Genomic DNA, 16118 nt, shown 5'->3' on the forward strand with positions numbered 1-16118 from the left:
TCCTTAGATAATTTATTGAGGAGGTTCGAAAGACTGTCCCAGAGAAGAATTCATATTTAGACAGGAGTAAGGTGTTGCAGTTGGCCACTCTCATTTGAAGTCTCATGGAGGAGTATATATTATAAACATACAGGTACAGTTTCTTAGGTCCTTGTTGCAAGGAGTGGTTTTGAAGGACTCTTGCTATTTTGACCTCTCTTGGGCTACTCGCATGACCAGTGAACCTGGGCTTGAATGATGAAATAAATATACCATACCCTTTGTTTGGGCCTCTGATCTGTTCACTTGGAGATCGCCATTACTGAAGTGGGAGCATGCCAAAATGCTTTTGTGAGTTTGAGAATGCCATTGTTTATGTGCAGTGCTAGACTACCAGGTGTTGAGGAGTTACGTATGTCAGTAATTTATGCTAGTTCTCCTGGATTATTTCTGGTGGAATATCTTGAAAGACTATTCATCCTCTGAGGTCAAAGAATGTGGAGGTCTTCTAGCTTTGTCATCCTTGACATCATGCAAAATCACCTATTTGTGGCAACTCAGACTCACAACTGGGAATTAATTTATAATTTGGAAGAACTGGGCAAGCAGAGGCATCATATGCATTTCCCAATTAGTCAATGATGAGGATTTTTTCACTTTTATAATGCTAAAGCAGCATTATGACCTGTGACCATCAGCTGAGTGGCAGTACTTACAGCTAAGACACTCGCTAACATATCAATTTGGTTCAGATGCCCTGGGGCTGCCAGAGGCTCCAGAATACTGGGAGCCTTAGAAATGCTTCATAAACTCCCCAGGCCTACGTCCACTATATATACTTAGTTAATGAAGAGGACCTCCATTACTTAGATTTTCAGAAAGCCTTTGAGAAGGTCCTTCACCAAAAGCTCTTAAGCAAAGTTATCTGTCATGGGAAAAGAGAGAAGGTCCTCTCATGGATTGGTAACTGGTTAAAAGATAGGAAACAAAGGGTAGGAATAAATGGTCAGTTGTCAGAATGGAAAGAGGTAATTAGTGGTGTCCCCCAGAGGTCTGTACTGGGACTGATCCTATTCAACATATTCATAAATGATTTGGAAAAAGGGATAAACAGTGAGGTGGCAAAATTTGCAGATGATACAAAACTACTGAACTTAGTTAAGCCCCAGACAGACTGCAAAGAGCTACAAAAGGGTCTCTCAAAACTGGGAGACTGGGCAACAAAATGGCAGATGAAATTCAGTGTTGATAAATGCAAAATAATGCACATTGGAATACATAATCCCAACTATACATATAAAATGATGGGTCTAAATTAGCTGTTACCACTCAAGAAAGAGATCTTGAAGGCATTGTGGATAGCTCTCTGAAAACGTACACTCAATGTGCAGCGGCAGTCAAAAAAGCAAACAGAATGTTGGGAATCATTAAGAAAGGGCTAGATAATAAAACAGAAAATATCATATTGCCTCTATACAAATCCATGGTACACCCACATCTTGAATACTGCGTGCAGATGTGGTTGCCCCATATAAAAAAAGATATATTGGAACTGGAAAAGGTTCAGAAAAGGGCAACAAAAATCATTAGGGGTATGGAACGGCTTCCGTATGAGGAGAGAGATTAGTAAGACTGGGACTTTTCAGTTTTGAAAAGTGACGACTATGGGGGGATATCACTGAGGTCTATAAAATCATGACGGGTGTGGAGAAAGTAAATAAGGAAGTGTTATTTACTCCATAACACAAGAACTAGGGGTCACCAAATGAAATCAATAGGCAGCAGATTTAAAACAAATAAAAGGAAGTATTTCTTCAGACAATGCACAGTCAACCTGTGGAACTCTTTGCCAGAGGACATTGTGAAGGCCAAGACTATAACAGGGTTAAGAAAAAGACTAGCTAAATTCATGGAGGATAGGTCCATCAATAGCTATTAGCCAGGATGGGCAGAGATGGTGTCCCTAGCCTCTGTTTGTCAGAAGCTGGGAATGGGCGACAGGGAATGGATCACTTGATGATTACCTGTTCCATTCATTCCCTCTGGGGCACCTGGCATTGGCCACTGTCGGAAGACAGGATACTGGGCTAGATGGACTTTTGGTCTGACCCAGTATGGCCGTTCTTCTGTTCTTCTGTTCTAGTCTGGAGTTCTTTGTGAAAGTGAGGGAAGGGGATTTATCACAGCCCTTAAAAGAATCTCAATGGCCGAGCATATTACATAATGTTAAAAATGCCTCTGTGGATCTCAGGCTATGCTTAATACAACAAAAGGTTTTATTCAAAATATACTGGATGCCAAAGAGGTTTTAACTTCTGATGCTTGTTCTTTATAACAAAGAAAAAGGAACCCTGATACATATGCTATGATACTATTCAATGGCAGCTGTGGAAAAAGATGAACTCAAGAGTTAAAACAGTGCTCGACCTCAGCAGCCAAACCTCATCCTAAAATTATATCTTAGGTTATTTACCTGCTAAGCTAGGTTTAAATTTGACACAAAGTCTGGTTTGTGAGGGCTGCACTTATCATCAAGCCCATGATTTTACATAAATAGAAGAGTAGGCTTATTTCCAGCACTGAGCAATATTTGGACCTTTCTGAGTTAGCAGCCAAAGAAAGAATAGCTTATCACAGTAGACAGAAATTATATTAATTCAGAGAAGTCTGGACCCCATTTCTAGATGCATCTGAGACAGCTCAAAGAATGCCAAACCTCTGATTCCACCTAACTCCTCCTCTTTTTTCCTCATACTACAGCCCCCTCCGCCTATTCATGTACTTCTCCTATTTTATTACTGTTACCCCCATCCTAACACATAATGTCTATGTAGCATGGTTTGGTTTTGTATTGTCTGGTTTTGCAGCTTTAATAAGTTGTAAAACTGTGTAATTGCATAAGTCTGTTGCAAATCCCATGAAGCGTGCAGTATTCAGAAACATATAAAAGCTATAAGTCATTTATCTTTTTTTACATTTCATTGTCTGTTTCTTTATGAAAATAAATATAAAAATGAATCACAAAGAAGTGGATTAACTGCTTCCTCAAGCAATGAAGAAGACACCCATTGAGGGAGAGGGTGTTGTTGGTCTGGGGAGTTGTCATCTACATTCTCAATGTCCTCATCTTCCAGAATCTGATGTGGCAGTAGATGAACAAGAGGAGGTTGAATCTGCTTCTTCAGAGAGGGAGACTTCTATCTAGTCACAGTAGAAGTGGGCTTTGTAGTATAAAGGTTCATATCCCATGGAGATCAGTAAGGCCACAACTGATAGGTTGTTAGGCATACTGAGGTGGAGGGCACATGGGGGGTACAAAGATGGATATGCTTTGTGGGTCCCTGCCCTGTGTCCTTCTTGATTCCCAGTGGTCTGGGAAGTGGTGGGGAGTGAAGATGAATCAGTAAGAAAAAAACAGTTACATACCTGAAGAGTAGCTATTGTTCTTCAAGATGTGTTGTGCACATATACATTCCATTGCAAGTGTATGGGTGCCCAACACACTTGAGTCTGTGATTTGTGCCAGAAGTACCACTAGGCAGCGCATGCAACCCTGCTGTCCTCTTGTGCCAAGCCAAGGGCATAAAAGGGGTGTCTATTGCCTCCCTCTCTGGTCCTTTGCACTGCTGTGTATCTAGTGTCTGAAGTAGCAGGGAAGGAGGGAGGATTGTGGAATGTATATGTGCACAACACATCTTGAAAAACAACAGTTACTGTATGGGTAAGTACTGATTTTTCTCCTTTGAGTGATTGTGCACGTATACATTCCACTGCAGATGACTCATCAGCAGTTCCCTTACAGGTGCTAGGACTTAGGATCATCTGAACAAATACTGTAACACCAACTTCAAAATTTTGCATTGTTACAAGAGGCTTGCGTGATAGCATAATGTCTGGAAAAGGTATGTGCAGAGAATCACATTGCTGCTTTGCAGATATCTGTTATTGGGATGTTACTCAGAAAAGCTGATGAAATGGACTACGCCCTGGTAGTGTGAGATGTTATTCTCAGGGGAGGAGAGACTTTAGCAATATCATAGTAGAGTTTAATGTAGTCAGGAATCCAACGTGAAATTCTCTGAGCTGACATGGGTTGGCCCTTGATTATGTTGGCATAGGCTACAAAAAGCTTAAAAGAGCTCTGAAGGACCTAGTGTGGTCCAAATAGAACGCCAGAACGTTGGGAACATCTAAGGTATGGAATCTTTAAACTTTGAAAGTGTGGGGTTTTGGTAAACACACTGGAAGATGGACAGTTTGATTCAGGTGGAAAGTTGACACTATTTTTGGCATAAACCTTGGGTGTAGCCTAAGGCTATGTCTACACTTATGGCAGTGTGTAGAGTACAGACACTGCATGGTTCCCTAGCACACAGAGATGAAAGAGCCGGCGCACCATACTGGGGCAGATCAGCTTTCCCTGGCAGCAATTTAAAGGGCCTGGAGCTCCCAGAAAAGACTGGAGCTCCAGGCCTTTTAAATTTCCACCAGAGCCCTGCTGCCAGAGCCCTGGCGAAGTGGGGGAGAGGCGTGGGGAGCGATTTAAAGGGCCCGGGGCGCCTGCCGCAGCTACTGCCCCGGGCCCTTTAAATTGTCCCCGGAGCCCTGGGGTAGCGGTGGCAGGGCTCCGGCGGCTATTTAAAGGATTTGGGGCTGCGGCAGCCGCTACCGCCCCAGCCCTTAAAATAGTCGTCGGAGCCCCACCGCCGCCTCCACAGGGCTCCGTCAGCAGGGTTCCGGGGACGATTTAAAGGGTCCAGGGCTCTGGTAGCCGCTACCGCCCCAGGCCCTTTAAATCGTCCCTGGAGCCTGACGGAGCCCTGGGGTAGTGGCAGCGCGGCTCAGGCGGCGCTACTGCCCCAGGCCCTTTAACTTACTGCCGGAGCACCACCACCGCTACCCCAGGGCTCCGGCAGCAGGGCTCAAGGGACAATTTAAAGGGCCCAGGGTGGTAGCGGCAGCCGGAGCCCCGGGCCCTTTAAATCACCGCCCGAGCCCCTGGCTGCCACTGCTACCCCGGGGCTCCGGCAGTGCGGCTCAGGTGGCGATTTAAAGGGCTCGGGGCTCCCACTGCCGCTACCCTCCGGGGCCCTTTAAATCGCCACCCGAGCCCCGCTGCTGGAGCCCTGGGGTAGCAGCGGCAGCCAGGGGCTCTGGCAGTAATTTAAAGGGCCAGGGGCTCCCAGCTGCCGCTACTTCAGCAGAACCCCGGGCCCTTTAAAGCTCCGCCAGAGGCCGGGAGCCCCTCCGATGGTGATTTAAAGTGCCCGGGGCTCCGCTGCGGTAGCAGCAGCTGGAGCCCCGGGCCCTTTAAGTCACCCCTGGGGCTCCCAGCCGCCTCTGCAGCTGGTAGCTCCTGGGGTGATTTAAAGGGCCTGGGCTCCCAGCTGCTGCTACCACAGCCCAGCCCCAGGCCCTTTAATCCTGATTTAAAGTGCCTTGGGATTTAAAGTCTCCGCCTCTTCCAGTAGAGGCCACGCGTCTTCCGGTTGAGGCCGCACCCCCTCCTAAGGACTCCGGAGTACTGGTAAGTCCTTTAAGTTACTTTCACCCCTGCTAGCACAGGTGTAAATAGCAGTGTAGATGGTGAGGCACTGCTTAGGTGAGTAAAGACACACGAGAACCTCATGGCTCTCTACATGCCCAAGAAGTGCATCCCATGTCTAGACTGATATTTTTAGCAGTGTAATGTCCTGCTGCTGCTCCAGCAACAGGAAAAGGCTCTGGGTAGGGGGAAGTTTTCCCCACTGCAGCCTTTCCCTGCTCCCGGAACCTTTTTTGCTATATGTAGCTACACTCCATAGTATGGACGCAGACTGCTTTTCACTGCATCTTTATGGAAGACATTGAAAGGAGGGTCAGCTAGGAGAGCTTGAAGTTCTGAAACTCTCCTTGTGAAGGTGATTGCCAACAAAAACACAGTCTTTATAGATAACACAGATAGTGAAGTTGTTGCCAGAAGATCAAAGCGGGAACCATTAGCCTGTACAGAACTAGGTTAAGATCCCTTCATGTTACTGGATCAGACATGGGAAGGAAGACATTGACTAGATCCGGAAACCAAAAAGTAAGAGAAAATAGAAAACCCACCTACTGGTGAGTGTACTGCAGATATGGAAGCGAAGTGATCAGAACTGTTTGAAAGGCCAGATGATTTCAGATGCAGTAGGCAGTCTAGTATATGTCTAACCTCTGTGTGATGGAGCAGTAACTGTTGAAATTGCGCTCAGATCAAAAACCTCTTCCACTTTGCTGCATATGTGGCTCTAGTAGATTCTTTTCTGATGCTCACCAAGCTGTCTTGGACACACTCTCTTGTGAGTACGCAACCAGAGATCATCCATGCAATGAGGTGGAGAGATTGGAAGTTGGGAAGCTGAAACTTGCCCTGGTTCTGAGAGAGAAGATCCTTGACTCGGGGCAAGGTTATCAGTGACTGGATGGAGAGCTGATGTAGGTGTGTGAACCAATACTGCTTGGCCAAGCCAATGCGACTAGGATTAATGTTGCCTTGTGCCTTTTCAGTTTTCGGAGTATTTTTGGGATGAGAAGAACTGGAGGGAATGCAAATAGGAAATGAGTGGACCCGGGGAGAAGGAAGGCATCTGTAATGGAACTGGGGCTGTGGCTCACCCTGGAGCAAACACTCTTGCAATTGTTGTTCAGATAAGCCAGAAATAAATTTATTGTCAGATGTTTCCACTGGTAGAAGATCCGGAGAAGAATATCCTTCCTCATTGGGCACTTATGCTGGTCTATGAAATCCTTTCGGAGGAAATCCACAATTGTGTTCCTTACCCCTGGAAGGTGAACAGATTTCAGAGATACCTTGTTTCTTACAGTGGAATGAATATGTACACAATCCTTCGGAGGAGAACATCTTCTGTGCTCTGGAGAAGCAATAGCCCTCCTCAATAAATGGAACGGTTCTGTCTGGGGTAGCTAGTCTAAACAGCACCCTGAGCTATGGTAGTCATGAGGGCTCCCAGTGTACAGGTACAGCACCAATGGACACTGCTATTCAAAAAGAATCTGATCTCACATGCATGGGACACATGTGCACCTAGAGTGGAATCTGTGTGGACAATCACTCTCAGAAGAATCCTAAATACAAAGAAAGTTCTAAGAAAGTCTTGGTAAAAAGGAAAGGGGCTTAAGCCTTGGAAAAAGAGATAACTGACTATCGAAGGAAAGGGGCACAACAACGTTAATACAGACTCTCCCCAGGTTACGCAAATCCGCACTTACGGAAAAAGTTCCGTAAGTTCCGTAAGCTTTTTTTTTTGGCGTAATTGTTCGGTATACATTCCCGACTTACGCAAAATTCAACTTACGCAAGTTGTTCCGGAACAGAATGCTTGCGTAAGTCGGGGAGCATCTGTAGGTGTGTTTAGGAGACAGTAAGTGAACAACTGATTGGATGATTGGTTCTTGTGTATGTGTATATTGACATGGGTATAAGGGGAGGCAGTGTATTTGTGTGTGAGAGAATGGAGTATTGCTGCAGGATTTAAATCAGGCAAATGGGATATGTTAGCAGGAGTGTTGTAAGCAAGACACAAGAAGTGATTCTTCTGCTCTACTCCACGCTGATTAGGCACCACATTTCAGGAAAGATGTGGACAAATTGGAGAAAGTCCAGAGAAGAGCAACAAAATTTATTAAAGGTCTAGAAAAATGACCTATGAGGGAAGATCGAAAAAATTGGGTTTGCTTAGTCTGAAGAAGAGAAGACAGAGGGGACATGATAACAGTTTTCAAGTACATAACAAGTTGTTACAAGCAGGAGGGAGAAAAACTGTTCTCCTTAATCTGTGAGAATAGGACAAGAAGCAATGGGCTTAAATTGCAGCCAGGGAGGTTTAGCTTGAACATTAGGAAAAACTTCATAACTGTCAGGATGGTTAAGCACTGGAATAAATTGCCTCGGGGGTTATGGAATCTCCATCATTGGAGATTTTTAAGAGGAGGTTAAACAAACACCTGTCAGGAGAGTCTAGATAATACTTAGTCCTACCATGAGTGCAGGGGACTGGACTAGATGACCTCTTGAGGTCCTTTCGAGTCCTACGAGTCTATGAAATCCTTAAAATTAATAAAACGGGGAATTGGAGAGAGGGCCAGATTAACCAATGTACACTCATTTCACTTCCACAGGACCCCCATCTCAGCGGGTTGCTGACAACTGGGAAAAACAAAAAAACAAAGGAAACTCTGCAGCACTGTGACCCTGTGCACTGGGTCACAATGCCACTCACTCAAATTTGGCCTGGCTGTCCTGCTGTCAGATGGAGGGATGGCCACACCAAACCTGAGCAGTGCTGCAACCCTGTGCACCAGGTTGCAACACCTCTTACTCAAGTTTGGCCTGGCTACCCCTCTGTCATGACAGAGAAGTGGCTGAACCAAACCTGAGCAGCACAGGGCCCTGTGAGTGCAGGGTGGGCAATGGAAGTGAGCAGAGCTGGGTGGCTGGGATTGGGAGAAGCCAACATAGCCTGGGACAAAAGCAGACCACTGAGTTGGTGAGTGGCTAAGAAGGTCCTGGGAGTGGTGGGTGATGGGCTATGGGGTGAGAGGGGCATTTTGGAGGGCTACATGGTGAGGGGTTAAAGACTAGTGAAAGATGGTGGGCTAAGGTGAGTTGTGGGGGCTGTGGAGGGAATGGAGGATGCGTGGTGGCAGTTGGGATCTGAGATGTTGGGGGTGAGTGAGGGATGTTGGGGTCTATGGCTAGTGGAACAGAAGTGTGAGTGAGAGGGATGTATGTCAGGGATGCTGGGATGTGTGTGGGAACTGCCAGGATAAGTGGATAAAGGACTGTAGAAGGTTGTTGGGGCATGTGGGGTGAGAGGAGCATTTGAGGGTCTGTGTGTGGGGTGGGGAGACGGTGGCATTCAGGGATTTGTGTGGGGTGGGGTATATATGTGGTTGGGTTCCTTTGTTGTCTAGTTTATGGAAGATGTGGGTGCCCCAATTTCCATAGTGCACATGGTCCCAAAATTCTTTAATCCAGGCATGATTAAAAATGATCTAGCCCAGATCTAGGGTTGCAGTCAAGAAGCACACAACGTAACTCAAGTGAGGTGGTGCAAAGACGGCTGTAAGCCACTTCTGTGTTCTCCTGATTTAAGGTGAACCGTGGACCTAAGAGTGCTCTGGTCTAAGTGAAGCCTATTGAAGTGAGGCCGGTTGAAGCCTGTTTTAACTTATTCAGGCTGCAGATAGCCACCAGGGGCTATTTATGGTAGCTGGGGATCGCTGTGCCCCAGGAAACTCCCAGACACATCTCCTATTTTGACTGCAGAGAGAAGGGTGATAAAAGACTCTACTATGCTCGTTTTCAGGTTGCTTTGTACTTGTGGTATGGTGCAAAGCAACCTGAATGCAGATGAGAATTTGGGCCTCTGTATAATTCTTTTTATTTCACAAAATGAACAGTAATGTATTTATTCAGAAAAAAACACAATTTAATTGCATTATAAATAGCTTTCTATGAAACCTGCCCCCTTTATTTTCTTACAGGAGTTTTGCAGAACTTATTTTGTGTGTCTTCAACATTACATCATTGACAAATATTTTGGAATGTAGGAGCTATAAAGTCCTCTCAAATCTATATCTAGCTAAGTGGTCAACAGTGTCTAAAATTTTTGGTAAAAGAATATCCCCTCATCATTTTCTTTTCTTACCAATATAATTCTTTGAAATGACGAAAGATTCTCCCAATGAAAGTCTACCACGGCACTATCAAGCCCAATTCTTTCTTTCGGTGCATCTGATTGCAGGTCTGTATCTGTTATAGAATCATAAAACCAGAGTTACAAATATACAACAGTAATAAAAAAGACTAGCACTAGCTGCCTAACTATATTTTCCAGTGAGTACCTCACCAAAAGTAGCCATTGATCAAAGACTTTAGATGTCTTTTTGTTTACCTTTTAAAAGTTAAACATAAGTTTTTTGTCAATTGAATCAGTTTCAAGAATGGCACCATCTGAATAATACTGTAACAAATCCCTGCCTCCCTAGGATTCTACAGTTGTAACAGAATGTAGACATCCTGCTCCAAAAGCACAAACCCCTACCATTTCAGCTAAAGGAGAATCTCAATAGCTATTAGCAGTACAGGGCCTATGACACTGGAGCAGTTCTGATTCTATCCAATGGAGAGCAGTGGTATACATGCACAGCAACCAGTTCATTACAGTACATAGCATTATATGCAGCCAACTTTACACAATAAGCCTTAAGGTCTGTTGATATCAACACAATCACAAAAGTGAATCTGGGATGATTTACAGAGTTGTGTGAAAGTTTTACCAATATAGTTATTCTGATATAGCCCCTCACGTGGACCCAATTATACAGGTATAAAGATGCCATATATTAGTATAGCTTATTCCCCTTCCCATACAGGAATAGCTCTATCAGGATAGAGTACCTTTATAGTGGTATAATTGCGTCCCTTCTGATGTGGGGTGGGAGGTGGTTATCACAGAATCATGGACCTTGAGAGGCCATCTAGTCCAGGCCCCTGTGCTGCAACAGGACCATTCCTGCCAGGTGTTTATCAAACCGGTTCTTAAAAACCTCCAATGATAGGGATTCTGCAACCTCTCTTGGAAGCTTATTTTATGCTTAACTATCCTGCTAGTTAGGAAGATTTTTCTAATATCTAACCTAAATCTTCCTTGCTGCAGATTAAGCCAATTACTTCTTGTCCTACTTTCAGTGGACATGGGGGACAATTGATCACACTCCTTCCTATAACAATCATTAGCATATTTAAAGATTGTTATCAGGTGCCATCCTCAGTCATCCTTTCTCAAGACTACACATGCCCAGTTTTTTAAACCTTTCCTCATAGGTCAGGATTTCTAAACTTTTATAGTTTTTGTTGCTCTCCTCTGAGCTCTCTCCAATTTATTCACATCTTTCCTAGATGCCCAGAACTGGACACAGTGCTCCAATTGAGGCCTCACCAGTGCTAAGAAGAGTGGGAGAATTACCTCCCATGTCATACATAGGACACTCCTATTAATAAATCCCAAAATGATATTAGCCTTTTTTGCAACTGGATCACATTGTTGGCTTATATTCAATGTGTGAAGCACTATAACCCCCACACCCTGTTTAGTGGTACTACTGCCTCTTCAGTTATTCCTTATTTTGTAGTTGTGCATTTGATTTTTTTCTTCCTAAGTGAAGTACTTTGCACTTGTCTTTCTTGAATGTAGTCTTGTTGAGTTCAGACCAATTCTTCAATTTGTCTAGGTCATTTTGCATTCTAATCCTGCTCTCCACCTGTTTGCTAGTCCCCCTGCTTGGTGTCATCCACATATTTTATAAGCATACTCTCACTTGATTAACTAAATCATTAATGAAAATATTGAATAGTGCTAGACCAGGGGTAGGCAACCTATGGCATGTGTGCCGAAGGCAGCATGCAAGCTGATTTTCAGTGGCACTCACACTGCCCGGGTCCTGGCCACCGGTCCAGGGGGCTTGGCATTTTAATTTAATTTTAAATTAAGTTTCTTAAACATTTTAAAAACTTTATTTACTTTACATACAATAGTTTAGTTATATATTATAGACTTATAGAAAGAGATCTTCTAAAAACGTTAAAATGTATTACTGGCACACAAAACCTTAAATTAGTGTGAATAAATGAAGACTCGGCACACCACTTCTGAAAGGTTGCCGACCCCTGTGCTAGACCGAGGATAGACCCCTTCAGAGCCCCACAAGATATGTCTTTCTAATTTGACAGTGAACCATTGATAACCACTCTTTGAGAATATTCTTTCAACCAGTTTTGACTCACCTTATAAGTAATGTCATCTAGACCACATTTCCTTAGTTTGCTTATGAGAATGTCATGTGGAACTGTGTCAAAAGCATTATTAAAGATATATCATGTCAACAGCTTCCCTCCCATCCCCTAGACCCCTAGTGGTCCCCAAACTGTGGGACAATGCCCCTAGAATGTATGGGGGGAAGCGGCAGGGCCAAAGCCAGCCCCCACAGGGAGTGGGGAGGGAACGCCACACAGCCCTGCTCCGCCCCCAGCTCTGCCGCAGACCTGGCACCCTGATCTTGGCTGTGGCTTCGCTCCCAGCCCCCGCCTTAGCCCCTGACTGCGGCCCAGCTGCAGCTTCTGCTCCTGCCCCTGTCCTCAGACCCACCCCCAGCCTTGGCCTCCAGCCACAGCTTCTCACAGCCCCAGCCTTAGCCCTGTCCCCAGCCTCAGGCCCTGGCTACAGCTCCGTTCCTGGCCCCAGATCCACCCCCAGCTGCAGCCCTAGCCTTGGTTCCCTTACTCCTGTCAACACCCATCCCCCGTGGGGAGCTGTGGCCCCGCTCCTGGCTCTGGCTTGCAGGGGCACAGACAGGTGTAAGGGAGGGCTTGTCCGTGAAAAGTTTGGGGACCACTGCACTAGGCCAATAACCCTGTCAAAGGTTGTACCACTATCTATATTGGTACAATCAAAGTGGTACAACTTGTGTGTGTACACAAGCCTGAAGTATCTTGCTGAATCAGAGCCTTATAAACGTTACTTTTCTGGTTTATAAAGTCACCACAAACCTCCAGATTGACATACAGCTTTACTAGGAGGTAGAGGTGCCTAGCAAATCTATATGCAGTGTTGTTGTAGCTGTGTCAGTACCAGGATATTAGAGAGACAGACAAGTTGGGTGAGGTCAGGGCCATTGCAAGGAAGTTTCGTGCCCTAGGCGAAACTTCCACCTTACGCCCCACCCCCCGCTAACCCCGCCCCCCCCCCGCCGCCCACCCCCCCCCCCCCCCGGGAAGCCCGCCCCCCCCGGAGGAGAATTAGAGCGGGGGCTGTGTGCTCAGAGGAGGAGGCAGAGTGGAAGTGATCTGGAGCGGGGAGCGGTTCCCTGTGCGTCCCCCCCGTTACTGCGGGCGGCCCTCCCCGCGCCCACCTGCCCTGCCCCAGTTCACCTCCACCTCCTCGCCTGAGCGGGCTTTTAGGCGCCCCCAACCACTAGGCGGCCGCCTAGTTTGCCTAAATGGTTGCACCGGCCCTGGGTGAGGTAGTATCTTTTATTAGACCAACTTCTGTTGGTGAAAGAGACAAGCTTTTGAGTTTATACAGAGCTCTTCTTCACGTCTGGGAGCTCTGTGTAAGATTGAAAGCTTCTCTCTCTCATCAACAGAAGTTGGTCCAATAAAAGATATTACCTCACCCACCTTTTTTCTCTAATATCCTGGTACTGACAGCTACAACACTGCATATAGATTTACCAGGCACAGTTGAGGATACATGACTCCTTACCCAAGATTACTTAACGTTTTAAACAAAATAAAGTAAAATTACAAGCTTGTACCTTGTTGTGACGATGCTGGTCTGTAACGTGTGCTAAGTAAATAATATAAGTTACCACTGTTTAGGAAAGAACTCCATTGTTGGGAATTTGATGCAAGGGAGTCACACAAGAGATTGAAAGGTTGCATGTGAGTGCTCATGTACTGACATTCCTTCCACATAGATTCAGTAATCCAGAGACAAGGAGTTTTATTACACATATATGAACCTAAGCAACAAGAATTATAGGATTAATCCTTTGCTTCTTAGATTTTCATCCACATGTCATATGAGTAAAATTAATTGATGCAAAAAAAGTAACTATGGTCTGTTCACTTAAGTTTGATCATAAACTGATAATATAAAGGAGACTATGTAGAAAGATTACTGTTTATGCTTTTTGGATGTTAAAACAGCATTGTTACATTACCATTACTCTATTCTACCAATGTTAATGTTGTTTCATTCGAATGAGAGGGTACTTACCCTGTGCAGTATCTGGAGTTCTTTGAGATGTGTTCCCCTATGGGTGCTCCATTTCAGGTGCACATGCACCCCATTTGCCTTTGATTGGAGATTTTTGGTAGCAGTGCCCATTCGGCCCATGGATGTGTTCCAGACATCCCTGAGCCCAATACTAAAGATACATAGAGCTGTGCAGGTGAACCACTCTCTGTTCCTTCTCTACCACAAAATTCTGCGAAAGGAAATGCTGAGGCAGAGGGGAAGGAGGCTGGGGAGTGGAGCACCTATAGAAAGACGCATCCCAAAGAACTCCTTTTACTGCACAAAGTAACCTCTTCTTCTTCTTTGAGTACTGTCTCTATGGATACTCCACTTCAGGTAACTTCTGAGCATTATTCCTGGAAAGAGGAGGGAGCTTCAGAGTTAAGTCTAATATTGAAGGACAGAACTGCACTGCCAACTGCAGCATCTGAGTTAGAGGCATGAACCAAAGCACATTGTTTAGAAAAAATATGAAAGTTGCAGCTTTGCAAATTTCAGCAACTGGAACATCTTTGAGTAATGCCACGGAAGTAGACTGAGACTTTGTAGAATGAGCTAGCATCCTAGAAGGAGATTGGATGTTGATAGATTGTAACATGAAATAAATCATCCAGAGGTCCTCTTGGGCAGAGACTGCAGATTCCTTGGATAGAAACAGTCTTGGAGACTTTCTAAATGGATTGGTTCTCTCTAGATAGAAAGGTAATGCCCTACTGATATCCAAGGTATGGAAGGTAGCTTCCTTCCTGGTCTGATATGGCTTTTGGAAAACAACTGAGAGATGAATGACATGACTAATATTAAATTCAGAAGACACCTGAGGTAGAAATTTGGGATGTAGTGATAACAAAACCTTTCCCTTGAAAAATTCTGTAAAGGGAGAATCTGCCATTAATGCCCCCATTTCTCTGTTCCTTGAAGGCAGAAGGTTCGGCCACCAAGAATGCTGTTTCAATGGATAGGTGAAGTAAAGAGAATGTAGCTAATGGCTCCTAAAGAAACATTTTGTAAGGGAATTGAGGAAAAAGTTCAAATCCCATATTGCGGTGGGTTCTTTAATCTGTGGAAAGAGACTCATCATGGACTAGGATAGCTTCCCGGCAAGAGGGACAACATTTAAAACCTAAGGATCCCGGCATATCAAAAAAATGCCAATGTACAGAATAACCCTTGAAGTGGGAAAAAAGAAAGGGGGAAAACAACAAACAACAGAACCACAAAAACTAAATACTGTGAACTAGACTAAACTAAAGAAATAAAAGAATAACTATACTTAACTGTGCCTAAAGTGAAGTGGGCATGCTCAATGCTCTGCCTCAGGCTGAAGGGCAACTGAGAAGGAACTGAAGACGGTTTGGCCACACAGCTCTACAGACATCTGGAGTGCATGCTCAGGCCGAATGGGCACTACTACTGAAAATCTCTGATCAAAGGCATATGGGGCACATGTGCACCAGAAGTGGAGAACCCATAGGAACACTACTCAAAGAAGAATTGTTGCTACAACGGCACTGTGTCATGCAGTCCAGGCCCAAATTTTAGGTTTTATATTAAACATAAAAGGCTTGCATTTTACAAAAATCATGTTAATTAAATATTTTCATGGTTTACAAAAATGCAAGTATGTTTTTTGTATTTAAATACTTCCCTGAAATATTTGCAATCTAAGGCCTGGTCTACACTAGGCTTTTATGTCGACTTTAGCGCTGTTATATCGAATTAACCCTGCACCCGTCCACACCAGGAAGCCATTTAGTTCGACATAAAGCTCTCTTTAAATCGATTTCTGTAATCCTCCCCAAGAGGAGTAGCGCTAAATTCGACATGGCCATATCGAATTAGGCTAGGTGTGGATGGAAATCGACGGTAATAGCTCCGGGAGCTATCCCACAGTGCACCACTCTGTTGACGCTCTGGACAGCAGTCCGAGCTCGGATGCTCTGACCAGCCACACCCCCGGGAAAATTTGAATTCATTTTCATTTTCCTGTCTGGGCAGTTTGAATCTCAGTTCCTGTTTGGACATCGAGGTGAGCTCAGCAGCAGTGGCAACGATGCAGAGCTCTCCAGCAGAGATGGCCGTGCAATCTAATAGAAAGAGGGCCCCAGCATGGACTGATCGGGAAGTCTTGGATCTCATCGCAGTGTGGGGCGATGAGTCCGTGCTTTCAGAGCTGCGCTCCAAAAGAAGGAATGCTAAGATCTACGAGAAGATCTCCAAAGCCATGGCAGAGAGAGGCTACAGCCGGGATGCAACGCAGTGCCGCGTGAAAATCAAGGAGCTGAGACAAGGCTACCA

General features: G+C 45.0%; 1 protein-coding gene across 1 annotated transcript in view; it reads right to left on the reverse strand.

The window, feature by feature from the left end:
* Positions 1 to 16118, reverse strand: part of DNAH14 (dynein axonemal heavy chain 14) — a 439459-nt gene that overhangs the window by 47887 nt on the left and 375454 nt on the right. The window contains 2 exon segments of the mRNA XM_029912981.1: positions 9669 to 9772; positions 13336 to 13542. Coding sequence (XP_029768841.1) covers positions 9669 to 9772; positions 13336 to 13542 — 311 coding nt within the window.

The sequence above is a fragment of the Terrapene carolina genome, unplaced genomic scaffold (assembly GCF_002925995.2).
Source record: "Terrapene carolina triunguis isolate 2854851 unplaced genomic scaffold, T_m_triunguis-2.0 Scaffold406, whole genome shotgun sequence".
Lineage (NCBI taxonomy): Eukaryota > Metazoa > Chordata > Testudines > Emydidae > Terrapene > Terrapene triunguis.